We start from the raw sequence: 27,932 nt of genomic DNA on the forward strand, positions 1-27,932 counted from the left end.
TTTTGAAAGTAATTTAAAAAGAACATTTACAAATAAGCTGGCTCCAATACAACCTGGGAATAGTTCTGTATTTTTTTGAAAAGTCATGTTCAGTTATTTACAAACTGCTTACTCACAGATGGTGGATTAATATTGTGATTTAAAAGTTCTTAATTTTTGTGATAATTTCATTTTCAGCTGTAATAATCAAACTGCAGCATGTTGCAATTCTTAAACATATTAAGGGATATTTGCCTGAATGTGCTTGTGCATGCAGATTTTGCATTGGTAATATGCAAATGAGTTTGAACAGAAACTTGAGACTAAAAAAGTACTATTTTCAAAACGGGCACAATTTTGGGCACCATTTGCGGCCATTTTGCTGATTGCGCTCAATCAGGAATTCTATCCTAAGGTAAAATAACAACAGTGTAGAATTGTATTTAAAGTCCAAATTAAGGTAATTAATTTGGGGGTAACTAGACTTCAATTTAGATTTATAATGCTACGCTATTTTTATGGTATTTTGATTTTCCTACATGTGGGAAAAAATATGAAGAAACTGGAGCAGGAAACCATCCATCTCCTTGCTGTCTGCACAACCAGATCTATTTTTGAAATTCATTTGCTGACTCTTGCACTTCTGGCTATACACTGTTGTGCTGATAATGCTCATTTTTCTACTCTGCATCACAGCTGTTTGTGAATTAAAACTAGAAACACACCATTTTCTACTTCAAAATGTTGTGCCTCTAAGTGATATCGCATTGTTTGCATCCATAATTTGGATTTCCTGCTTGTGTCATTCTTCTTTGGAAACTATGGGCGGATTTTTACGGCCCTGTCACGGCGGGGGCGGGGCTGTAAAATGTGGCAAACCGTTCAAAAGTCCATTGACTTCAGCGGGACTGTAAAATCCCACCAGCGTAAAATTCCGCCATATGTTTTATGGCTACCTGAGAGGGCAGATAGAGCTTCAGTTTGAATTTCATCCAAAAGACCACACCTCTTGTAGGGGAGCACTCCCTCAGGACTGTATTGAAGAAATAAAAATACAGTTTGAAAAGCCTGTGGTGAACTTTGATGGTTAAAAGGCCATGCGATTGTATTTTTAGTTCTTAGCCTAATTTAATTGCAGTTGAATTGAAAGATTGCTAGATGATTCAATTTTGTGACTAAAAATGGGAACAAAATTAATGCCAAAAAACCTTTCTTTCCACAAATAATGCTTCGATCCACAAAATATTGATAGTACTTGCTGTCCTATGGTCATGTTGAAAGAAACCATTGGCAGGGTGATATAGCTCTGATTATTATCTGGTCCATTCATGGATAGCCGTACATTCAGACTGTTTTGAAGGAGGTTTTCATATTGCAACATTGACACTTTAGATATGTAACTAAAGTTTGCAATTTGTTATAATTACTAAAGATAGTAAGTTTTGCCTAATCCGTCCTTCTTCTAATGTTATAATTGTCTCATTTGGTACTGTTAAAAAGGCAGCACGCCAATTCCATAAACTTTGAGATTGAAATAATCTGAAGTTATCCAGCATGCTATTGACAAGATCAATATTTATTCATCAGACACCTATTCATATGTCACAGTTGTAACACAGGATGCGCTATACTGTCTCAGATGGAAAGTCCATAGCTCAAAATTGATCAAAATGATAGTAATAGAAGAAAGCAATCATTTGCAGGTACAAGGCACAACTTCTAAATTTGCAGGTGACATGAAGCTTGGAAGAGTAGTAATCAGAGGAAGACAGTAATAGACCTCGAGAGGACTTCAATAGACTAATGAAATGGTTGGGCACATGATAGATTAAATTCACCATAGGCATGTGTGAGGTGACACATTTTGTTCGGGAGAATGAGGAGAAACAATACAAGGTATATGGTGTGATTTTAAAGAGAGTGCAAGAACAGAGAAACCTGTGGGTGTTTGTGTACAAATCTTTGAAGGTGAAAGGATAGGTTAAAAAAAGTGGTTAATAAAGCATATGATGTCCTGGTCTTTATAAACAGAAGTATAGAATGTAAAAGCTAGGAAGTTACATTCAGCTGCGGTTGGAGTATTGTCTCCATCTTTGGATATCACACTTTAGGAAGGGTGTGAAGGCTTTGGAGAGAACACAAAAAAGATGTAATTGAATGGTCCCAGAGCGAGGGATTACTGTCAGCTGTGGCTTCGTAGGTAGCGCACTTGCCTCCATGCCAGGATGTTGTGGGTTTAGGTCCCACTCCAGAAGCTTGATCATAAAATATAGGCTGACTTCACCCTCCCCTCATGCACCCCCCTCCTCAAGTGTAGTACTGAGAGGTGTTATGGACAGGGAGGAAAGATTTGGGCTGATGTTTCCCTTTTCCCACCTCTCAAATGACCGGAGCAAGATGCGTTTTTGAGAAAGAGTGTTTTTACCTCTTGAGTGCTGTGACTTTAAAGAACAGTCATGAAACAGTATTTTTTGTACGTTTAAACCAATAGATAGAAATAAAGTTTATTTTTCACAACACCTGAAATGTAAACACAACAAACACCCACTCCCCAAACACACAGATGCACACACACATGACAAAAGATAATTTCTAAAGAGACATAATGTACTTGGGTTACTAAAATGGTTTTAAAAAGCAACAAGTCACTCCTTTAAACAGTTCTTAATATGGTTATTGAAACATTTCAGGCCTGAATGATTCTCTCTTGGTTCACTGAAGACAAAGGAGGTTGGAGGTTTCTGACATTTGCAATCAAAATTGTGGTTGAGCTCCTGTAGTGAAGGTTATAATCCTGCAGGTAAAACAAATTAGTCCCTCTTCATTGCCTGAGTTAACTTTCTTTTTAAGGCAGGGTTCTTTCCTTTTCCTGGGTGAGATCTTTCCCTCTGAGGTTTTGATCCCGGCTGACTCACTGGGCTGTGCTTGTGGATTAATAATACATTTCCTATCACAAGCCAGTTTCTGTCATGTGACAACCATATAAATGTTTTCCAGTTGTCCACACAATGGGTTGATAGCTAAGCAATATTTCCCACAATGGGGGATGTTTGTTATCTCACCAAGATTCCAGCTATGATTAGCCTCTGAAATGTCTTTATTTGAAAATCCATCTTCATGGGGCCAGCAAGTGTCATTTTAAATCTTACCCATTGATGAGGGGTAGTCAAGCAGCACCTGGGAAGGCCATTTGTATTTTAAATAATTTCTCAGAGATATGTTCAGATATGTCTGCCTCTGTCTGTACAGAAATCACAAAAAAGTTACCTGACCCTCTGGACTCCATTTTGTTAAGGTACATTGTCCATAGTTTATTGCTCCATTTAAAAATAAAGCCTCCATCTTTCAAACAAGGTTTAGGAGCATATGGCATGGCCATGACAGAAAAGAAAAGCAAGTACTGTGGATGTTGGAAATCTGAAATAAAAACAGAAAATGCTGGAAACACTCAGCAGACCTGGCAGCATCTGTGGAGAGAGAAACAGAGTTAACGTTTCAAGTCTATATGACTCTTCTTCAGAGTGTCCATTACTCTTTAAAATTGCTCTGTCCAGTGCTCTTTAAAAGTGCTGAATGAGCTGAATGGCCTCCTTCTATGTGGCATTATTCTATGATTCTATTTACATTTATATAGCATATTTCTATTGAATAAAGTCCCAAGGCAGTTCACAGGGGAGTAGTCAGATAAACAGATACTGAGTAAAAGCAGAAGATATTAGAAGGGGTAACCAAAAGCTTGGTCAAAATGATGGATTTCAAGGAGGGTGTTAAAGGAGCAGAGAGAGGTAGAGAGAGCTGGAAAGGTTTAGGAGGCAATTCCAGAGTACGATGCCCAGGCATCAATGTAAGGCAAAAAGAGTGGGAATGCAGAACAGGCTAGAGAAACAGAGAGTTTGGGCGGAGGTTACAGAGATTGGATAGGTGAGGCCACTTTTTTTTCCTGTAACCAGTTACAGCTCCTCTGAATCAGCTCCTGTTTATTGACTTAGCCCACCATTAACCTCCTTTGCCTCGCACTATCATCCCTTTCGTCATTCAACCACTTCCAATCCTCTACCTTATCAGGGACCTTTTCTGTTCTCTTTTCCAATCCATCTCGCCCACTTCTTTTTCTCTCGCTCGCTTTGCACTTGGTTGAAACTATTACATCTCTAATTTCTCCTTGTTCTGATGAAAGGACATCAACCTGAAATGTTAACTCTGTCGGTAGATGATGCCTGACCAGCTGTTTCCAGCACTTTCTGTTTTTAATTTCAGATTTCCGGCATCTGCAGTATTTTGCTCTTGAGCAAGTGTTATATTATCAAAGCTATTTTATTTTGAATCATGAATGGTTGTGCATAATTATATACTCGAACCCAAAATCAGAGTGAACGGTTATGTGAAAATGTGCTTCATTGCAATTTTGTTTGGAGTCAGGTAGGTTTGCTTCATCACGTTTGTGAAATCCACATGCCCCTCGGGTAGTGTTTTCTTATATTTGTATTATATTGTAACTGCACTATCTGCCTGTAAATATAGTTTCGAACTAGCTGAAACGAAAGAACAAAACTATGGTCCCCTTCGTTTAACCCCTTTGCAAGATCATCCCGAGTTCACAATACGTTTGCTGACGCATCAAAACGCATTGGGATAAATAAACACACATGCTGGGGTTTAGGGACGTCAGAGATAGACAAGAAAATTCAAATGACAAGCAATCAGTCGGATTTCGATGCTTGCATTTCGATCCTATAAGGCGAGAAATTGGATAAAAAAAAAGCAACGCCACGGCGATGGAATAAACATATGTAACAGTTCGCTAACGTATTCCCCAGCATTTTCTAGTGTTTACCCTTTGGCCGGATTGATGCAAACAAATGAAAGTGGAATTTACTGTGGTGCTTTGCTGCAGCAGCCAATAAAACCTGCTGACATTACACTGTATGGGAGTAGCAAGCCGGCCGGTCAGCCAAGGGCACATGCTCCAGTGGCAGGCGGCTCGCCGCGGGCTCTCCTGGGAATTGTAGTCCGCCGGCTCCGGGACTGCGGGCGGAAGTGAAGGAATCGCCGATCCCCGAAGAACTACAACTCCCAGCGGCCCGCGGGCTGTGGAGCCGGCAGGAGGAGGTGGCGAAGCTCGGGCTCCGATGCGGAGACAGCGTCTGTCACTCAGAGAAACTTTGTATCTTGTTGACATTTATTCGTGTCGCCACCGCTCGGTTTCTTCGTATTCCTTAAAAAAAATCCCGATTTTATCTGTAGACCCTCGACTGCACCCTGTCTCTCGCTCTCTCTCCGGCCCCATGCAGTCTGAGTCGGGAATTGTTCCGGATTTTGAAGTCGGAGAGGAATTTCATGAAGAAGCGAAAACGTTTTACGAGCTGAAGAGTCAACCGCTGAGCCGCAGGTTAGTGGGAGAGTTGTTGAGGAGCCGCTGGGGGTGTTGGCGTTGAGCTGCCCGCTGCAGGCTGCGGACACTGTCACTGTCAGTGAAGCCGCTCCTCCTCCTCCCAGCCCAGGACAAGGTGTCGGTGTCCGGGCACTGGCCGGGGGAGAGTGGGGGCGAGGCGACCATTCACTGACACCCCACACATTCCTCGGACTGTTTAACTCGTCCCAAATGTCAACACATTCCACACTTGAAGTGTGCCGGCGATAGTTGTGTTTATTTATATATATAAAAAAAAAGCTGTGTAAAACAACGTATTAGTTCCGAGAAGTCTTTTAATAAAACATTCTCTTTGCGTTGTGTCTGCCGAACGGGCGAGAAATCTCTGCATTCTGCGATTGAAGTTGTAGCTTAAGCCAAGGAGGTAGCCCAGTGCAAACGCTCAGCATTGCTTTCCGAAACAGAAATTCGGTTCACCGCTTACGGCGCAATAATGGACCAAGGCGCTCTTCAATCCTTAAAAAAGAAGAGAAAATCCCTGCTGATCGGCTTGTGAGAGCATTTTGTTGTTGTTGTTGTTGTGCAGATGTAATTAAATTGGGAAGTCAAATCTGACAGCTCGAATAATTGATATTTATCAGATTTTAACTTATGGAACTCGGACACGTTGCATATTTGTAAGGATGTATATTTATTTTGTACACTTAAACTGGTGTCTGCTACAGGTTTGGGTGCTGCAGTAAAGACATTGGATGAACTGATTTTAAAGAACACTTCTTGTAAACACATTGCACAATTTATTTTTTTAGTATTCATGCTATACGCGACCGAAATATTCACCGGGGTGAACCAACAATTAAACCATATGGTAAGCACAGATGCTGTGACTAACCCTCTCGGGGTTAGTGTATGTATAGCCAGGGTGTTTCCAGGAGCTGCTTTATTTGTTCAGGTGACACAACATAACAAAAAAATGTGCGTTTTGGAGTCTGAGGATATGAGCACATCTCTTGTTTCATGACAAGCACTAATTGCAGGATTGGTAAGTTTTTATATTTGGTGTCACTGATCCCATATTACTTGATCTCATTTCATAATCATGCAAAAGTATGATCACTGTTGGGAGAGAACATTTAACACTATATATTGCCCTAGACAGAGCTAAGTTATCCCACAACCAACATCTCAGAAGTCCTGCCACATCCACCCATGAATGGAGGCAGACAAACAAACAACAGGAGGAGAGGGTTCCACAAATATCCCCATCCTCAATGATGGGGGAGCCCAGCGCAGCCGTGCAAAAGACAGGGCTGAAGTATTTGCAACCACCTTCAGCCAGAAGCACAGTGTGGATAATTCTTCTTGGCCTCTTCCTGTAACACAGATACCAGTCAATTTGATTCACTTCATGTAACCTCAAGAAATGGCTGAAGGAACTGGAAACTGCAAAAGCTGTGGGCCCTGATAACATCCCTGCAGTAGTACTGAAGACTTGTGCTCCAGAACTAACCATGCCCTTGGCCAACACTGGCATCTACCCAACAATGTGAAAAATTGCCCAGGTACATTCTGTGCACAAAGAGCAGAACAAATCCAATCTGGTCAATTGCCACCCATCAGCCTCCTCTCGATCATCAGCAAAATGATGGAAGGTGTTGTCAACAATGCCACTGAGTGGCCCTACAATAATAACCTGCTCACTGACGTTCAGTTTGGGTTCTGCCAAGACCACTGGGCTCCTGACTCATTACAGCCTTGGTCAAAACATGGACAAAAGAGCTGACCTCGAGGTGAGCATGACTTGTCCTTAACATCAAGGCAACAATGAATCAAATTGACTGGCATCTGTGTTACTGGGGCCCTCAGGAAGAGGCCAAGAAGCCCTGGCAAAATTGATGTCAATGGAAATGGGGAAAACTCTCCATTTGTTGGAGTCATACCTAGAACAAAGAAAGATGATTGATCTCCAGGAACCACAATCATCTCAGTCCCATGACATCACAACAGGAGTTCCTCAGGGTAGTGTCCTAGGCCCAACCATCTTCAGTGCCTCATCAATTACCATTCCATTGTAAGGTCAGAAGTGGGGATGTTTCCTGATTTTATAGTGTTCAGTACCATTCGCAGCTCCTCAGATACTGAAGCAGTCCGTGTCCCTATGGAGCAAGACCTAGACAATATCCAGGCTTGGGCTGTTAAATGGCAGTAACATTTACGCCACACAAGTGCCAGGCAATGGCCACCCCGAACAAGAGAGAATCTAACCCTTGACATTCATTAGCATTACCATTGCTGAGTCCCCCACTATCAACATCCTGGGGGTTACTTTTGACCAGGAACTGAACTTGACCAGCCATTTTTTAATGAGATGTGGGCTTCACTGGCTGGGCCAGCATTTATTGCCCATCCCTAGTTGTCTTTGAGAAGCTGGTGGTGAGCTGCCTCCTTGAACCTCTGCAGTCCATATGGTGTAGGTACATCCCCAGTGCTGTTAGGAAGGGAGTTCCAGGATTTTCAGCCAGTGATAGTGAAGGAACAGCGATATATTTTCAAATCAGGGTGGTGAGTGACTTGGAGAGGAACTTCCAGGTGGTGGTGTTCCCATCTCTCTGCTGCCCTTGACCTTCTAGATGATAGTGGTCATGGGTTTGGAAAGTGCTGTCTAAGGAGCCTTGGTGAATCCCAGCAGTGCATCTTGTAGATAGTACACATTGCTGCTACAGTGCATAGGTGGTAGAGGGAGCGAATGGCACCACAACCACAAATAATCAAGCAGGCTGCTTTGTCTTGGACATTGTCAAGCTTCTTGAGTGTTGTGGGAGCTGCACATCCAGGCAAGTGGGGAGTATTCCATCACACTTCTGACTTGTGCCTTATAAATATACTATATATAAATACTGTAGCTAAAAGAGCAGGTCAGAAATTGGGAATCCTGAGGCAAATAACTCACTCACCTCCTTGACTCCCTACAGCCTGTTCACCATCTACAAGACAAGTCAGAAGTATGATGGAATACTCTCCTCGTGTCTGGATGAGTGGAGCTCCAACAACATTCATTAAGCTTGATGCCTTCCAGCACAAAGCAGCCCGCTTGCTTGGCATCCCATTCACCAGCTTAAACATTCACTGCCTCCATTATTGATGTACAGTGGCAGCAGTATGTACCATATATAAAATGCACTGCAGCAACTCGCCAATAGTCCTCCTTTGATAGCACCTTCCAAAACCACAACCGCTACCATCTAGAAGGACAAGGACAGCAGAAGCATAACACAACACCTTCAAGTTCTCCTGCAAGCCACACACCACCCTGACTTGTAACAATAACCATTTCTTCACAATTGCTCAGTAAAAATCCTGGAACGCCCTTCCAGCACTGTGGGTGCTCCTTTGACAGCACCTTCCAAAACCACGACCGCTACCATCTAGAAGGATAAGGGCAGTGGACAGATGGGAACATTACCACCTGGAAGTTCCCCTCCAAGCCACTCACCATCCTGACTTTGAAATATATTGCTGCTGCTTCACTGTCCCTGGGTCAAAATCCTGGAACTCCTTCCCTGACAGCACTCTGGGTGTACCTACACCACATGGACTGCAGCGGTTCAAGAAGACAGCTCACCACCACCTTCTCAAGGGCAATTAGGGATGGGCAATAAATGCAGGCTTAGTCAGTGACGCCCAAATCCCATGAATTAATTTTAAAAAAACCTACACTAGATGGACTGCAGCATTTCAAGAAGGCGGCTCACCACGACCTTCCCAAGGGCAGTTGAGGATGGGCGACAAATGTTGGTTTTGCTAGCAATGCCAACATCCCATGAAAGAATTTAAAAAAGTGAAGAATGTGGTTCACTTAAATACCTCCTCCCAATCATTGCTGTAGAAAATAGCAACACGTGTTCCTTCTACCATTTAATCAGTTTACAAGTAACTTATTCTGATTCTGTTAATTTATAAAGAGAATTTTTTTTGCAAGAAATATTGTACCCTTTACTTTCAAAATTATTGCGCTTTATCCTGAAGGAGATTGTAGCCAAATCTTATGGTTCTCAGAACCACACCCATGATCTACCCTCAGCCCTAATTACTGCAGTATAATAATCTGTTGTCCAGTGCAGATTAGATCACATTGGATTTTAAAGTGCCATACTATTTTATTTGTGAAATTTTACCTTTAGATCTGTTCATCTTACACTCTTTCAGTTATTTCTATGACAGATGTGATTAACTAACACAAGTGATTGTTTTCTTCTACCTGTCCCCAGAGACAGGTGTACTTTTCCAGGTTATTTCTACACCTGCTTCTGGTAGCTTAATCTTTTGGTGGTAACAATGTGTTGTTCTTGAAGTAAAGCTTTTCTGCAGTGTGCTGTGTTTTGCATCGTTACAATGTATCCTAACATTATTATGTAAACTAAAAGGATTCAGTATGATAGCGTTGTTTAATTTTGGTGAAGGCAATAGCAAATTAGCCTACGGAAATATTTTTTAAATATCTAGTTTAACTATGATTTTTAATTCACTCAATAAACTTGTGGAGCAAAGGAACATGAGTCAGCCATTTAACCCCTCGAACCTGTTTTGCCAAAGCATATTCAACAAACTTAACGTTACTGTTATACCTTTGAGAGTCCTGAGTAAAAAATGTCTTTGCATGCAGTTAGTTTAATCTACTTTTGCACATTAGTTTTGAGTTTTAAGTTTCTTCACTTTTATCTGCTGCCTTGAGCTCAGTTTCCTCCTTGATATTTAATTTGCCGTTAAAATCACTTTCTTTCCTCAATATTACCTGCCTTCATCCCTACCTCTCTTCCTCTTTTTCCATAACCCTAGTTCGTGCTTTAATTGCCTCATAATTGGAGTTCTCCAAGCTCTCCACACCAGCCTCCCCACTTCAATCATCCAGCCGTTCAGAATCCTGTATAGTGTTTTCACCCAAAGTGGGGTCTATCACCCATCACCTCTGACTTCGTAAAACGTGAAAAGCCTGCTTTAAGATTCACAGTCTCATTTGCAAATCCCTCCACCATCACCTTCACCAGTCTATTATTCTGCACTCCTCCTCCATGATTGGCTATTGCTCCCTTAGCCCTTGGAAATCCTGCCACATCTCCAGGTTATCTCCCTCCCTGTCTTAAAAAAATTCCTTATGCCCTTTTTCCATGTGCATTTGTCCTGTCTTGTAAAGCATTCTGCATCATCACTGCAAGTATAGAAGTATAAGGTGTTGCTGTTCAAGTAGAACTGCAGAAGTTATTTTCTATTTAAAAGGAAGAGTGCTGCAGTTGTGCGAAATGGCCACCATGTGGCTTTTTCTTTAGACTGGGCAAATTCACTAGGGTCTGATCAGATAAAGTTATCTAATTCCGTTTGGGTGGAAATTTCAGGCCAAATCCACACAGTTCCTACCCTTTTAGAGAGTACAGAATATGATATTTAAATTCATCAGAAGTAATATACATGCTCTGCAGCAATATATATTGCTTTGCTTTCTATTTAGGCAGTATACTCTGTAAGAGTTATATTTTCCAGACTTTTCTATATTAAGACCATGTCATTAGTTGATGAAAACATTGTGGATTAAACATTAAATATTATAGTAATCTATGGTGTTTAAACAGTTTGTGTTATTAAAATACAATAAATAATTAGTGGAGGATTGCAGGTTAGCAGTAAAACTTTAACTTTATTATCGTTCATGGATGGTAGTTTACATATTGCTTGTTCTTGAGCAATTTTATTATATACAGATATCCAGAAGTTATAATCTGTATACATTTATTGTGCTTACTAAATAAAACATTGGGGATTAACATGAATGATGTAACATCTACTGCTAAACTAAGATTGAAGGCTATTTGGATTTATCTTCAATCTCGAGGCAGCCAAGCAGTGCAAAATTAGTTTAGCAAAATGCCTGAGCAAGTTGACATTTACTCTGACCAGATAGGGAAATGCTATGAAGTATCGGAAGTGCTATAGCAATTTACAAGGCACGTGTTATTTACTGTGATGTACTGAAATAAAATACAGAAAAAATGTCTGCAAGATTCACAGTGCAAGCCTTCAGTTAAGGGTTCCTAATGTATAACCTAACCTGTACAGTGAAGTAACTAGGGTGTACGATCTGATTTGAAACATTTGAAAACTATATTTTACATTTAGCTATCCCTAGGTATAAAATGCACTGCAGCTTGATAATTGCCGCAAATTACTATAATACACCTTTCTGATGACTGCCTTAGAAAACGTGTGAGAATCTTGCATGCTCCCCAGAGTTTATACTGTATTTAATGATAGCAAAGTAACATTTTTGAATATATTACATATGTGTTTTTGTTAGCTTGCTTATGTGTTCCTAAATTAAGACGTGCTAAGAACTCATTGGAGTTAATTGTTTGCATTTTGATTTTTTTTAGTATTTTGGATATAATGTTTTTTTTACAAGGAAGTAATTGAAAACATATGTAAATAATAAATTTAAGAAAGTTGTTTTAAGGTGTTGGGAAGGATAGAGCAGTGAATCATAGAGCACAGAAGGAGGCCATTCAGCCCATTGTGCCTGTTCTGGCTTTTTGTAAGAGCTATCAAATTAGTCCCACCCTTGCTCTTTCCCCTTGGTCTGCACGTTTTTAATTTTCAAGTGTTTATCCCATTCTCTGTTGAAAATGACAGCTGAATCTGCTTTCATCACCCATCCAGACAGTGCGTTCCAAATCACAACCTGTGAATGGTGGTTGAGTTTGTTTTACGCCTTTTACTGTTGTGTTGAACCTGACTACATAAGACGTTAGCAACATATACATGCAGCAACGTTTGTTTCAACTGAGCCTCTGTAGAGTTTGATGTTGTGCATTTTGGACAGTGTAGTATCATTTATAAACATCTAGAAGATTGTTTCAGAATTATGGAACAACTGATGCAGCTTTCAACTAGAGTATTTAAATCTTGCTATTTTTCATTGTCCCTGATGAGATCTATAACGTTGTCTAATTGCAAAATACTGCAGTTTTCTTTTGGTGTGGCAATCTTCTGAAAGCTCAGTCACCAAACCAAATCTTATCTTTGTTTACAATCAACAGAACAATAGCTTCCAGTGCAGTCTCTTGAAACGTATCCAGTGAATAGTCAAAGTTGCTTTTACGAATCAAAGCAAGTTTTATCATCAGTTGGTGCCAAATTAGTAGTTGAAGTTTAATGCTACATTGAAAACTAAAAATAGCAAATATAGTTTTGAAATTTTGACCAAATTGATCAAAAGAAATGGCAGAGCACGAGGGAAATAATGGTTTTCTTTACTCAGCATTTGGGCTTTTCCCTTGTGTATTGTAATTTTACTTTAGTATCTGTATTCAGAAACTGCAATTGTGGGTAGTCTGCTGACATCTGTATTTTGTTTCAGAGTAAAATATTTAGGCCTAGACATTGCACTGGGAATGTATTATGAATATTTTCAGATTGCATGTGTAATGTATTCATAAAGTTATAAAGCTTTTTAAAAAAGATGTTATTGTCTGTTGTAGGATGAATGATGTAGGTTTTCTCTTCTGATAGTGGTGTACATAGATATGATTAATCTTCTCCAGAAACAGTGCAGAAACTAGTTGCAGGAGAAAGTTGTGTATTATTTGACTTTTCAGTCAAGGGAATTTGAGATAAAATGAATATTATGTTTGTGTTGTACAGATTCAGGGAGAATCAACAGTGTGTTGCTGCTGAAACCAGAAAAATCACAGCAAAAAATTGAGAGATTATTTTCACTCATTGAATATGAGCATCAGTGATAAGGCCAGCATATATTACCCATCCCTAATTGTCCTTGATGAGGTGGTGTGAGCTGCCTTCTTGAACTGCTGTAGTCCATGTGCCATTGGTACACCCACACCCACCTGCTCACATGCTCAGTTTGGGTTCTGCCAGGGCCGCTTGGCTCCTGACCATAAATCCTGGAACTCCCTTCCTAACAGCACTGTCGGTGTAATTGCATCAGATGAACTACAGCAATTCAAGAAGTGGTTCACCACCACTTTCTCAAGGGCAACTAGGGATGGGCAACAAATGTTGACCTTGCTAGTATCGCACACATCCCATGAAAGGATTGAAAGTAAACAGTGTTGTTAGGAAGAGACTTCCAGGTTTTTGACCCAGTAAAAGTGAAGGAATGGCGATTATAGTTCCAGGCCATGGTGGTGTGTGGCTTGGAATGGAACTTGCTTCTTATGGTGTTCTCATGCTTCTTATGGTGTTCTCATGCATCTGCTGCCCTTGTAGATAGTACATACTATGTACCCATGGTGGTGGATGTGGATGTTTAAGCTGGGATGGGGTGCTAATCATTCAGGCTGCTTTCTCCTAGATAGTGTCGAGCTTTTTGAGTGCTGTTAGAGCTGCACTCATTCAGGCAAATGGAGAATATCCTATCACATTCTTGACATGTGCCTTGTAGATGGTGGACAGGCTTTGGAGTGTCAGGAGGTGAGTTACTTCAGAATTCCCAGCCTTTGACCTTTTTTTGTTGTCATGGTATTTATGTGGCTGGTCCAGTTAGCTTTCTGGTCAATGGTAACACCCAACATATTGAAGGTGGGGAATTAGGCAATTATAATTACATTGAATATCAAGGGGAGATGGTTAGATTTTCTCTTGTTGGAGATGGTAATTGCCTGGCATTTGTGTGCTGTGAATTTTATTTGCCACTTATCAGCCAACCTTGAAAGTTGTCCAGGTTATGCTGTATGAGGGCATGGACAGCTTCACTATCTGAGGGGTTGCAAATGGTGCTCAACATTGTACAATCATCAGTGAACATTCCCACATCTAACCTAATGATGGAGGGAAGGTCATTGACGAAGCAGTTGAAGATGGTTAGACTTGAGGAACCCTTGCAGTGATGTCCTGGGACTGAGATGATTGACCTCCAATAACCATAAACATCTTCCTTTGTGCTAGGCATGACTCCACCTAGTAGAGAGTTTTCCCCTGATTGATATTGACTTCAATTTTCCTAGCGCTCCTTTGTGCCACACTCAGTCAAATTCTCCTTTGATGTCAAGGACAGTCACTTTCAACTCACCTATTGAGTTTAGCTCTTTTTCCATGTTTGGGCCAAGGCTGTAATGATATTGGGAGCTGTGTAGCCCTGGAAGAACCCAAACTGAGCATCAGAGAGTAGGAATTGCTGAGTAATTCCTCCCTAAACCCCCCTGCCTCTGTACCATCCTCTCCTCGATTAAGGCACATGTTGACATGCCCTTCATTGATCAAGCATCTGGTCATCCCTTTTAATGTTTCATGCTGCAAGGTTAAGAGATTAGTGCAAGATTAGGAGAGTGGCAACTTTGCACTTTAGCTATTCTGTGGCCTTTTTGACTCCATATCCAGTTTTATGGTAATTTGTATTAAGTTATGATCAGTTTCATGTAATTAAACTTGCAGAAACTTTGAGATATGCCCAAACACATCCTATGTTGAACACTAGATATCTGCAGAGAAAAAAACTTTTATCCCATCAGTCTGGGTAAGATTTGGAATTTGGCCCTAGTCTAACGATTTTTACTGATAAAAGTGAATTGCTTAATACACTTCTATCATATTTATCTCCTTTAATGTCAGCATTTAAACAGGTTATTTTAAAGAGGTTCTTGTTAAAACAGCCGAGAAAGAAAATGTCCTATTAAGCATTTGTCTGCTGAGATTGCCAACAGCCAATTCTAGGCTTAGGAGGTGGTAACCTCCTGTATCGTTTAGTCCCTGATTTTACATTTCTCTCTATATGATGATGAGTTAAACTATGACAAAAATAGAAAATAAAACATTTTGGAAATACTACTGATAGCAGATAACCAAGGTTGACGTACCAGCTGAAGGAATACGAGGTTATAAACTGTGCTGTCTTTTAGATAGGCATTAAATTAAGGCCCCATCTACATATTTAATATGTCATAGATCCCAGATTATACAGTTGGGGTGAACAGGCAATCCTGGCCAGCATTTCTTCTTCAACCATCATCCAAACACAACTGGCCATTCATCCTGTTGCTGAGTGTGGAATCTTGTGGGCAAAAATGGCAGCTGTGTTTGCCTGCATAACAACAGTGATTATACTTTCAAACTAATTCATTGTGTGTGTAGCATGTTTGGGATATTGCTGAGACACATTGAATAATGTTATATAAGTGCAAAAGCAAAAAACTGCAGAACAAGAATAAAAATACCTGGAAAAATTCAGCAGGTCTGGCAGCATCTGCGGAGAGGAACACAGTTAACGTTTCGAGTCCGTATGACTCTTCAACAGAACTAAGTAAAAATAGAAAAGAGGTGAAACATAAGCTGGCTTAAGGGGGGGTGGGACAGGTAGAGCTGGATAGAGGGCCAGTGATAGGTGGAGATAGCCAAAAGATGTCATAGACAAAGGGACAAAGAGGTGTTGAAGGTGGTGATATTATCTAAGGAATGCGCTAATAAGTGACATTAAGGGTAGAAAGCAGGACAAGCAAGGTACAGATAGCCCTCGTGGGGGTGGGGTGGGGGGAAGGGATCGAAATAGGCTAAAAGAAAGAGATAAAACAATGGATGGAAATACATTTAAAAATAATGGAAATAAGTGGGAAAAGAAAAATCTATATAAATTATTGGGGAAAAAAAGGGGGGTATCGGTAAGGGGGTGGGGATGGAGGAGAGAGTTCATGATCTAAAATTGTTGAACTCAATATTCAGTCCGGAAGGCTGTAAAGTGCCTAGTCGGAAGATGAGGTGCTGTTCCTCCAGTTTGCGTTGAGCTTCACTGGAACAATGCAGCAGGCCAAGGATGGACATGTGGGCATGAGAACAGGGTGGAGTGTTGAAATGGCAAGCGACAGGGAGGTCTGGGTCATGCTTGCACCTATTTCCATTATTTTTAAACGTATTTCCATCCATTGTTTTATCTCTACCTTTTAGCCTATTTCGATCCCTTCACCCCACCCCACCCCCACTAGGGCTATCTGTACCTTGCTTGTCCTGCTTTCTACCCCTAATGTCACTTATTAGCACATTCCTTAGATAATATCACCACCTTCAACACCTCTTTGTCCTTTTGTCTATGACATCTTTTGGCTATCTCCACCTATCGCTGGCCCTTTATCCAGCTCTACCTGTCCCACCCCCCCCCTCCTTAAACCAGCTTATATTTCACCTCTTTTCTATTTTTACTTAGTTCTGTTGAAGATTCATACGGACTCAAAACGTTAACTATGCTCCTCTCTGCAGATGCTGCCAGACCTGCTGAGTTTTTCCAGGTATTTTTACTTTTGTTTTATATAAGTGCAAGTTTGTTTGCCTTTTTCTCGAACTTGAGGAATACATAGTTGTACGTGCTTGAGGTGATGTTGAAATTTGTAGTTAGTAAATTTGTAGTTAGTTGATTTTTATTTGTGTTTTCTTTTGGCATCATTTTCTTGATATTGGAGGCAGCCATATTTCTGGCCATCAGTGAACTAAGTGGCTCAGTCTGCTTGCCTGTACAGGCCAGTGAAGCAAACTTTGGGGAAGGTAAATCCAGCAGAAATAATTGTAGTTGTATCACAGATATTTTTGACTGCTGTGGAAAAAATAGATTGGTTTCTATGTTGTCTAGAACTCTGGGGCTCTGTATACTTTGACTACTCTGTTTTACACTTTTTTGGGGGTCCTGTTTAAAATTACATTAAAGGATTGTGTTTGAAATTTCACATGTACATTCCATACATAGGTGTACAAACATTCAAATTGAATCACGTAAGACAAAACCTATATATCATCTAACCTTCAGACATCTTCCTTGGCAAAACAGAACAGGTCATGCATGGACTCAACTGTGCTAGTGCTGGCTCACTCTCAGCTGGTAGGTTGTACACTTGCTGCATAGTTAGACCTACAGTAAGTTACCTTATCCATTATCAAGGTGACACTGAGAGGGAGCTCACAAAAGCCTAGTAATGAAATGATTACTGCATTAAACAAATGGTTAATATCAAACTTCAATGCAACTAGAAGTATAGCCAAAAGTTTGAGGTGAGTGTGTTTACTGTTTGATGTCAGACCACCCATATTTGCTTTTATTTAAAATCCAGAAATCAGATTTTGGAAAAAATGATTAATGCTCTTAGTAATTTTTATTATTTGCAGATATTTTTGTAATTATTTATATGACATGCACTTTAACATAAGGGACTTTTAATATTTATTTGATTTAAAGATATGTATAAAGATTGACTAAAAATTTGTTGTAATGTCTCCCCATTCTAAAACAAAGATAATGCACTATTGAACTTTTAGAAAGAATAAAAAAATTAGTGGTCCAATTAGTTCACAGGCACCTAATGGCCCTGCTATTTACAAGGAGGGTGTGGGGAGTGTGGTAGTGATGGGGAATCCTGGGGTGTGAAGTCCTGCCAATATTGACAACAGGATCTCATTATCATTCTCTTCTGATTCCCGCCTGACAGCCGACCAAAATAACAGGTTAGCTGGCTGGTAGGTGGGACAACCAGAGACAGGAGGCAGCAGTCGGGGATCATTGTGACTGGTTGTAGAAAGTGGGAGAGATCAGAGCTTGGTGATGTTTGGGAGGTGGGATGATGGTGAGGGGTGGGGGCTGGTCAAAGCCCAGCAATTGGGGAAAGGATGGATCAGGGCTTGGTAGAGATGGGTTCAGTGATTGCAGCAGTGAGGAGAGGCTGGGGAGGAGCATTCCAGCTCTCTAAAAGTACTTACCTGCTGGACCCAGCTGCTTTAACCTCCATTTCATTCTTGGGTTTTTTGAATCCTGGGAAACTTGGCCTGCAGCTGTTGAATTTAAATCCAGCTCCTCTGGATACACCTACTTTTCACAATCCAAGGCTGTGAGAATGGTGGTAGGTATCTATGCTGTGGTTAGAGGTTGCATTGCCTGATTTTTAATTTTTAACCACCTCCTTTCATTGCAGGCATTTAACATCAAGTCCAGTCTATTTTTTGGGGCAGGGCTGTCATGTATTTTGTAATACATTCTTTGATATGCTTTTGCAGATAGATGTGACAGTGCAGTTCTGTTTAACCAGAAATAAAATTTGTTACAGCCTTTACTGCTAATAATATCTAGGATTGGTGGATCTTAAGACCTCAAAGCCTGGTTAGTGGAAATTTCTCACTTAGATTTGGTTATATATACAGTACATGAATGGGACCTAACTGGCCAGAAGCATGGTGGAGGAGATAGCTGATGCTGAAGCCTGCTCTTTGTTTGGATTGCACGTTTCTTCTGCATGCGGGAAGAGTATACGAGGTGATAGCATGCTATATATCTAAGAGATTCTCAGGATTGAGTTGGTCCTGTATTCTGAGAGCTACACCCTGAAATGGCCCAGCTACTTCACAGATTTCCATTGTTCCACGATTGGTGGTTGTGCCTTCAGCTGCCCACGCCCTCAGCTCTGAAATTTCTGCCTTGATCACCGTCCGTCTTTCTGCATCTTTCTTCTTTAAGTTGCTGCTTAAACCTTTCTCTTTGATCAGCTTTTGGTCATCTGTTTTGATATCCCTAATGTGACTTGGTTTCAAGTCTTTGTCTGATAATGCTCCTGTGAAGATGCAAGTTGTTGCTGTTCTTATGAGAACCCTTCAGATTTGACTTTCAGCAAAATGATTCACTTGTTATTGTGCTCCAATTGTACACTTTGTTGCCAATCAGTGAATATTAGGGTGAGAAGATGCAGCAGGAGAAAACTATCTCTAGAACCTCTTTATCAGAAACATTTGATACTTTCAGCATATGTGGCAAACCAGGAAACATGAATATTGTTCAGTGGATGACCTAACCGCAGTGAACCACAATTCTAAATATTAACATGGAATGTCTTCTATATTCTACGGTCACCCCTCCACATTATGCCACCTAATTCAAACGGTTAACACCTGCAATTTGTTTTACATTTAATTGTTTATTGAAACTACAGTTTTGCATGCTATCAGCCTTGCAACTTGATTTGATACTTGGCTTCAGTGAAATAACAACTTTGATTCATAATTTCCACTCTTACTTTATTGGCTCTCATTTTCTGAAAGCTGGTTTGAATATTTGAATGGAATAATATACATCACTAACTATTATTTATCACTTTTACTCCCATGAGTGAGAATTCTTCTCCCTGCCCCATTCCAACATTACAACAGTGATTTTACTTGGAAAAAGTACCTCCTGCTCTAAAGGCCTTCTGGAGCATGAAAGATGCTATATAAATGTACATTCTTTTATTCATTTTCTCTGCTCAAAGCACTGATGTTTGCTGGTGTGTAATTTCCCAGGCACTGTCTGCCTTCTAGTGCTTTACACAGTAGCTGTTCTTCACGTAGGAACCTATGCAGTGAGTGCTGGCATGCTGTTAGATCCTGAGGAGCGCCATAGTGAAGTCTTGTGATACCCTTGCAGGACAAAAACAGTGTTCAGCATGGAGTCCAGTATCCAAGTGAAACCTGGTTTAATCCTGTTTGGTTTATATACATACACAAATGGCCACAAGAGGATGCTATTACACTCCTTCCTCCTTAAGGAAAAAGTTACACAATGTTCGAGTTCCAATCAACCTTATGTATTTCTTGTTTTTTATTTCTTTACAAATCCAACTTAACCACTGGTTTCCTATTTCTAAGAGGCTACCTCCTTTCTTGACCCATACTTTCAGAACTTGGGGAAAGACCTTGATCCATCTTGGCCTGAGTCTGAGGAAAAGCTTTCTCCAAAAAAGACTGATTTTGGTCTTGATCTTTTAATTGAATTTTCTACTTCATTAGACATGTCTATCTGACTCTGACTTGGATCTGAACTGGTTTCAGACACAACTTATATTGGAGTAATTACTGGTACTCTACTCATATTCCAACCATCTGATTCATCAGACTCATTTGATTCATCCAAACTTCCTTCTTATTGAGTCTCTGAAGGTAAAGCATGATCTATATGTACAAACCTAACCTTTCCACTACCAAACAACTTGACCAAATATGTGTGAGGACCAACATATTTCCATGACTCACCCTGGTAGCTACTTCAGCCACTTATAATGATGATCGTTTACCTTAACCTTCTGGTTCAACTTCAGACTTCCTTCTCTCACTGTACCCCTATCATGACTCTTTCTTTCTGCCTGGATGTTTCTCTTCTATGAATTTTGTTAAATGTGACTTCAGCAATGAAAATCTTGTTCTAGGCTATCTTCAAAAAACAATTCAGCTGGTGTTCTGCTGGTAGTAGTGCAATATGTGTTATGATAAATACACAAAACATTTGCCAGTTTTTGATTCTATGACAACTGATATTTCTTCCAATTTGTGTCTAGCATTTTCTTAACGAGCATACTTAACAATTTGCACTGTGTGCTCTAATGGGTCATTGGAGGCAGGATAATGCACACTCTAGCTGGCCATTTCCATAGTTGCAAAGGTACTGATCGTGGTTTCTTTTCTACTGCTTGACATACTCTACACTGTCTCACTGTGTCTTCTATGTCTTTATCAAACCCTGCTCACCAAAGATAGCTTCTTGCTAGACTTTAGACCCTTTGCCAAACTCAACCCTAAGTTTTGTTCATGAAGATCACATAGAAACTACTATCTGTAGCTTTCAAGAATTACAACAGTGGTTTGCCACATAACACAACCTTAATAATTGACAAGTCATTCTTACGCATCAAAAATGATTTCTAAATCTGGTATCAGTTGTCCACCCATTTACAATATAGTTGTACACCCTTGCCTACAAGTTGTTCTACTAGTCTAGGGGTCCCAATGAGTTGTTCGACCAGTGCCACCTGCTGGTGATTGGCAACTCACCTACGTGCAAAAGGAAATGTACATCTTTCCTGTTGGGCTCTACCTCTGATGGGGATGGTAAGGTGGACATTGCATTGGCATTGCAATGATTGTCCGATTATCTGTACTTATTTTATCTGCTTACCAGTACAAAATTCAAAACCCATCACTGAATTCGGACTGCAACTAAAGTGGGTACTGGAGGCTTTGGATTTAAAATAGCCACCGCTGGCTTATGATCAGCTTTGATCATGAAACTACGACCATACAGGTCAAATCATCTTACTCCAAAAATTAAGGACAATGCTTCATATTCGATCTGAGCCTAATTTTGCTCACTGGCACTGAGAGTGCATGAAGAAAATGTAATTGGTCACTCTTCACCATTATCCAACATATGAAAGATCAGAACAACCACTTCAGAGGGAGAGGCATCATATGCTAGCTTAATCTTTTTCAACACATCGTAATGTACAAGCATTGTACAGTTTACCAGTTGACTTTTACACAGCTTGAATGCTTTGTCAAATTCCTTTCTCTAATTCCACAGAGCATCATCCTTAAGAGTTCGTTCAATGGATGCATTAAGGCTGCCAAATTTGGTATGAATTTACTGTAGTTATTTCACTAGGCCCAAAAATTATCTGAGCTCAAGATATTTTGAGGGTGTGGTGCATTTCTTATAGCTTGATCCTTACTCTTGGTGGGATACAACCCATCTCTGTTTACCCTGTGACTCAAATACTCTGCAGAGTTTTGAAACGTTTCATGTTTATGTGCCTTTGCCCAAGCCTTTTTCAGTCTGTCACTGGTTGTTTGAAGCTGAAAAAAGTATGTCATCAAAATAGCATAGTACTCCATCAATTCATTGCAAAATTCAGTTCATTAACACTTGGGAAATTCCAGGGGCTGAAGAAACACTAAGTGGCGGCCTGTGAAATTGAATTTGACCCTTATGTGTATTTATGGTCAAATATGACTTAGATTCATCATCTAACTCAAGTCGCTGATAAGCATTTGTCAGATCTAACTTTGAAAAAAATTGGCCTCCTGACAGTATTGTGAACAGATCCTCTACATTTGGCAAAGTATCAGGTGAATTACCGTAAACTTATAATCCCCACATATTCTTACTCTACCATCTGACTTTGGTACTACCATTGTAGCCCAATTATTCTGTCCTGCTTTAGAGATGATGTTCTCAGACCCCAGCCTTTTCAGTTCTTGTTCTACTTTCTCTCTTAGAGCATAGGGTACAGGACGAGGCCTGCATTCATCCCAACATGTATCTTTGAATCCATGAATCACTTTGCCAGTTTCAGTAAACATCTGAGGGTACTTGTCAATCACGTCTTCTTACTTTGTGAATTTTGCTTTGACATGAAGAAGCGTATTCCAGTTTCTTCTTGATGAGGCTGTTTTCACACCCTTCACCACAATGATGGGCCATTTTACATATTGCTGTTTCTATGTGATGGGATGCGACATACTTCCAATTATGGGAATTTTCTCTCCTCCCGTAACCTCATAACTCTATTCATGATTTCTCCAGCTAATGTTGACTCAACTTTTCACAATACAGTGATTCAGCAATGATGCTAACTGATGCATCGTCTTGACCTCCATGCCTACTGGAGCTCCATTCAACCCTACTCGGACTACAATATCCTGAAGATTTCCACTAGACTTGCTTGCATGGATCTCAACCGAACCCTCGTTGACCTGCTGCTGTTCAACAGCTGTATGCAGTGACTGTTGTATCCTCCAACCAACATTTTCTTCACTTGCATTCTTTTGATATGCCTTGACAAGATGGTCCTTCCTCTTGCAGCTATAGCACTCTGCCTTCACAAATGGACAATTCTGTGCCCAGTGTTGGCCTCAGCACCATTAACAGAACTTTGTACCACTGCAACTACTAACTGCTATCGCTGGGGTCTTCTGCTTACTCAGCTGCAGCTTATTTAGTTCAGCAGATGACTAGCGGTTGTTAACTCTGACTTATCTCGAGTCACGTTCCGCCATTTACATGGACAGTGCAGTCTGGCAAGCCACATAGAAAGTTAACTTTGGTAATGCCATCAAATTACTGGAAATGCATTCATGTTTTAAACTACACACAAATCTGTCCCACAACATTCATAGCTTGCTGCAAACTCCAACGGTTTGGGACTGTAGTGCTATTCAAGCTTTCACAAAATGTCTGACAGCGGCATGTCTTTTGGCTTAGAAAGGGTGAGCAAATTCTTGAGCATTTCATAAACTTCTAGGCCTGTGTCAGTCAGTAATACTGCCCCTTTCCTTTTCCCCCACTGCCTGATTAACAGCTGCATTATCAGGATCTTGCAGATATTATTAGAAATGGAAAAACATCTCTAGCTGCAAACACACCAAAAGACCCTTGTTCATGGCTGTACTCTCCTAGTCGCCCAAAACGCAGCCATCTTTGAAGGTCAGTTCACACACCATATACAAATAGGCTATTCACTAAGACTTGATTTTTAAGCCTCTCAAGGTAGCCTGCTGGTTTGCTGGAAGATTCTCCAACCCAGAGTATCACATCTTTGCAGGACAAAAACACTATCTACAGAATGGAGTCTAGTATCAAAATAAAAACTGGTTTAACCCAATTTGGTTTATATACATACATACACAAATGGCCACAAGAAGGTGCTATTACAAGCCTAATCTGTTAAATGCTCTGCTTCATGGGAATTGTTTAGCCAGGGGCCAGTGAGTGACAATTGAGATTAAGAATGCTCGTTGTTTCCTTCCCCTGTCATCCTAGCATAATGATGCTGAAGTGTAGTAATTATGATGATGTGAAGCAAGTTAATTCAGAACAGACCAAGAATTAAACCTAGTGCCTTCTGATTTTGGTGAGATCGTTCTGTACAGATCAGTGATATTATGGGAATCTATGGTTGACTATTTGGTTGTGCTTGTTTATCAGTGCATGGACACCCTGAGCATCTGCTACCTGACCTTTGCTGTGCTTTAAGTATGAGCTCAGCATGCATTATTCAATAGTCAGTTTGACCACTTGTATTGGAAACTTTTCCTTGTTTTACTTTTCTCTGCTTGTGATTAGTGTCACTCTGTACTCATGTAACAGTCTCTGATGAGATCGTCTCAAATAAGCCACTTAATTGCATAACTGAAGTACTGTTGGGTTCTTTTTGTCCAAACTAGTTGAAATGTCAGTTGTCAGAAATTCAATTTAAAATGTTGAAAGGAGGGTATTTTCAAACAGCATAGTGCACAAATTAGATTATGTGCTCCAAATAAAGGCAGTGTAATGCAGTAACGATAGATGAATGGAAAATCCACTTCAATGGATTAGCTTGAGCATGCATTAGAATGGTAAAGCATGACCCAATTTAGGACAAAATTCAATGTCAGTGTTTAAAAATTAATGACCATGAATGTAAGTAAATTTAAATCAATGCTCTGTTTGCGGCACTTTGGATTGTTCAATGTACAAACAAAATATTCCATAAGTTTAATAAAATAAATATATAGGAAAAACAACAATGAATGTTATTCTCCTGCATACTACAAACCATATCTTTTTTAGTCAGCTTGTCCTAATTCTGACTGTCATGGCCAGTGTCACTTGGCTTTGTCATTGGCATCGTGTGCACGCACGCTCTGTCTCACTCTTACTTTCCTCTCTCTCATTTGCTCTCTCACTGTCAATTTCCTTCACTTTCTCTTTTTTTTGCCCTTTTTTTCTCTCTCTCTTTGTCGCCCCCTTTCTTTGTTGTCTGTTGTCGTCCCCTTTCTCGTTGTTTGTGTCCCCCCCTTCTGCTTCCCCATGTCCATGTAGGTTTTCTGAAGGAAGAAATCTGACTGTTTCTCATTGGTAAAGTAGCAAGGAAATAACAATTCAATGTGACATTAATCAAAAGTAATCCCAGATTACTCCTGGGATCTTGCATCAGTCAAAATGGAAGTAGAAGGATAGAGCAGATGAATATGTGGCTGGAGAGCTGGTATAGGAACAAGTGATTTAGATTCCTGGAACATTGGAACCAGTTCTGGCGAAATGGGACCTATAATGTCCTCCTGGGGTGGTTGCTTGTGCTATTGGGGAGGGGTTTAACTAATTTGGCAAGGTAGTAGGAATGTAGCATTAGAAACGAGAAACAAGGTGCACAAAGGATTGGGAGAAAAGTTGGGGTTGGAGTAAGAGGGAATGCAGCAAGGTCTAAATTAGTTTTATAATACATTTATGTTAATGCACACAGCATGGTAGTTAAGGTTGGTGAGCTGGCCAAAGATAGTCACTTGCAAATATGATGCTGTGGCAATAACTGAGCTGACTCAAGAAAGTTGATACTAAATATTCCTGAATACAATGGCCTGGAGTTTTGTGTCAGGTGTGTGAAACGCAAGTCCCTTTCTTGACTTCCAAAACGCACACCCCACTCACAACTGACTTTGTCCAAGAATTTTGTTTTATCACAAAGGCTTTGGGTTCTCGGTTCAGGTTGCGAGCTACGATGGAGTGTGAATGCAGAGGCGGGCTGGTTAGAAGGCCTGGCTTGGTTCTCTGAAATGGCAGTTCAGCACCCAATGTTGTTTATCTGCCTCCTCCATATCCCCTCAGATCGCCATGCTACCCCATACCCACCATAAATCCTCCATTGCCACTCGCCCAGGATTCACTATGTACAGTCCTCATGCACCATTGAATAACAGTGGGAACTCTTTTAAATGTCGGTATAAAAAAAAATTAAACCTCTAACAATCTAATAAAACTCTCATTCAAACACCTGTCATTGATATTACAAAGAAAAAAAACTACTCCATAAAAAGTTTAATTCCATAAGTAGCCATTAAGTTGTGTTAACAACCAACAATGTAGTCAAAAACCACTTCAAAGACAAATTATGTTATTACAACTTATTAAAATAGTCAATCATTCCTCCGAGCAGCTGTGCCAATAGACCATCTGCTGAGCAACATAATCCACAAGCCTTTTGAAGTGAGTCAAGCACTCATAATGGCCACAGCTGTCAAAACATTACCTTGCTGCTCCAAGACCTGAAACTGAAAGAACGGATGGTGTGACATTTCCATTTCAAAGCAGATTGCCTGTCAATCGAGGGAGGTTAGCAGGTGGTTAGATTTTTTTTAATGAACAGGGCAAGTTTTCTTTGAGTCAGAGTGTTATGTACATTTAAATCATGGAGAGCTTCTAGCACATTATTCTATAGTTTTGAATGGATTAGGGAACTTTCTCCAATGGAAAAGGTACCCTAATGCATGTCAACACTTGCATAATGCTGGCTAATGTAATGGTCAACTTACCTTTTCAGGACAGAGCCCTATGATTTAATCACTGCATTAAAACACATCTACATTACAATACAGCATCAGATAGTGGCATTTGAAGGTGCCAGAGTATTTTATATTTCCCTGTTAGAATGACCCTGACTCCTCATATTGCTTTCCCTGGTGGTCATGAACTCTCCTAGGAGGCAATTTTTGTTTTTAAGACTTCCAAAACCCACACCAGGACACACATATAGCATGTGGAAGGAAATATAATTTTCCTGCGGTCCTCACAATGGAGACACCAACCTCAGAAGAGGTGCATTTGTGTTTTGCATCCAAGAACCCCCCCCACCCTAAAATAGTGCAAGATCAGGAAGGCAGAGGAAAGTTCTTTTCCTGTAAAAAGAAGTGGTGCTCAGCGTTTTGCTAACCAATTCCCGTCTCCATTGGGAGATGAGAATCTGGCCCAAGGTGTTTAGGAAAGATTGAGAAAGAAAGGAGGAGGGGTGACAATATTTACTAAGGAGAATATTACAATGCTGGAGAGGATGCCCGAGAGAGATTAAAGAGAGAATGTTTCTTAACGTTAACCAAATACAATTGGATTAGAGTCATAGAGATCTACAGCACAGAAAAAGGCCACATCAAGTCTGCACCGGTCAAACAAGTACCTAACTATTCTGATACCATTTTCCAGCCCTAGGCTGGTAGCTTTGTATGCCAAGGCATCACAAGTGCACATCCAAATACTTCTTACGTGTTATGAGGGCATCTGCCTCTATCACCCTTTCAGACAGTGAGTTCCAGATTCCCACCACCCTCTGGGTGAAAAAATTCTTCCTCGCATCCCCTCTGAACCCCCTGCCCCTTACCTTAAATCTATGCTCCCTGGTTATTGATCCCTCCACCAAGGGGAAAAGTTCCTTCCTGTCTACCCTATCTATGCCCCTCATAATTTTATACACCTCAATCATGTCCCCCCTCAATCTCCTCTGCTCCATGGAAAATAACCCCAGTCTATCCAATCTCTCCTCATAACTAAAACTCTCCAGCCCAGGCAACATCCTGGTAAATTTCCTCTGCACTCTCTCTAGTGCAATCACATTCTTCCTATAATACGGATTACAGAACTGCACGCACTACTCTAGCTGTGGCCTAACCAGCGTTTTATACAGTTCCAACATAACCTCCCTGCTCTTATATTCTGTGCCTTGGCTAATAAAGGCAAGTATCCCATATGCCTTCTTAACCACCTTATCTGCTTGTCCCATTACCTTAAGGGACCGGTGGACACGCACACCAAGGTCCCTCTGATCCTCGGTACTTCCCAGGGTCCTACCATTCATTGTGTGTTTCTGTACCTTGTTTGTCCTGCCCAAATGCATCACCTCACACTTATCCAGATTAAATTCCATTTGCCACTGATCAGCCCATCTGACCAGCCCGTCTATATCCTCCTGTAATCTAAGGCTATCCTCCTCATTATTTACCA

At 40.6% G+C, this 27,932-nt stretch overlaps 1 protein-coding gene across 5 annotated transcripts in view; it reads left to right on the forward strand.

The window, feature by feature from the left end:
- Positions 1-5,070: 5,070 nt before the first annotated feature.
- The window catches only part of mitfa (melanocyte inducing transcription factor a), a 315,941-nt gene continuing 293,079 nt past the window's right edge, over positions 5,071-27,932 (forward strand). For all 5 annotated transcript variants that reach the window (XM_078543693.1, XM_078543694.1, XM_078543695.1 and 2 more), the window contains exon 1: positions 5,071-5,368. In XM_078543693.1, coding sequence (XP_078399819.1) covers positions 5,109-5,368 — 260 coding nt within the window. In that variant the 5' untranslated portion in view covers positions 5,071-5,108. The remainder of the gene's footprint in view (positions 5,369-27,932) is intronic.

Source organism: Cetorhinus maximus, chromosome 6 (assembly GCF_964194155.1).
Source record: "Cetorhinus maximus chromosome 6, sCetMax3.hap1.1, whole genome shotgun sequence".
NCBI classification, from domain to species: Eukaryota; Metazoa; Chordata; class Chondrichthyes; order Lamniformes; family Cetorhinidae; genus Cetorhinus; species Cetorhinus maximus.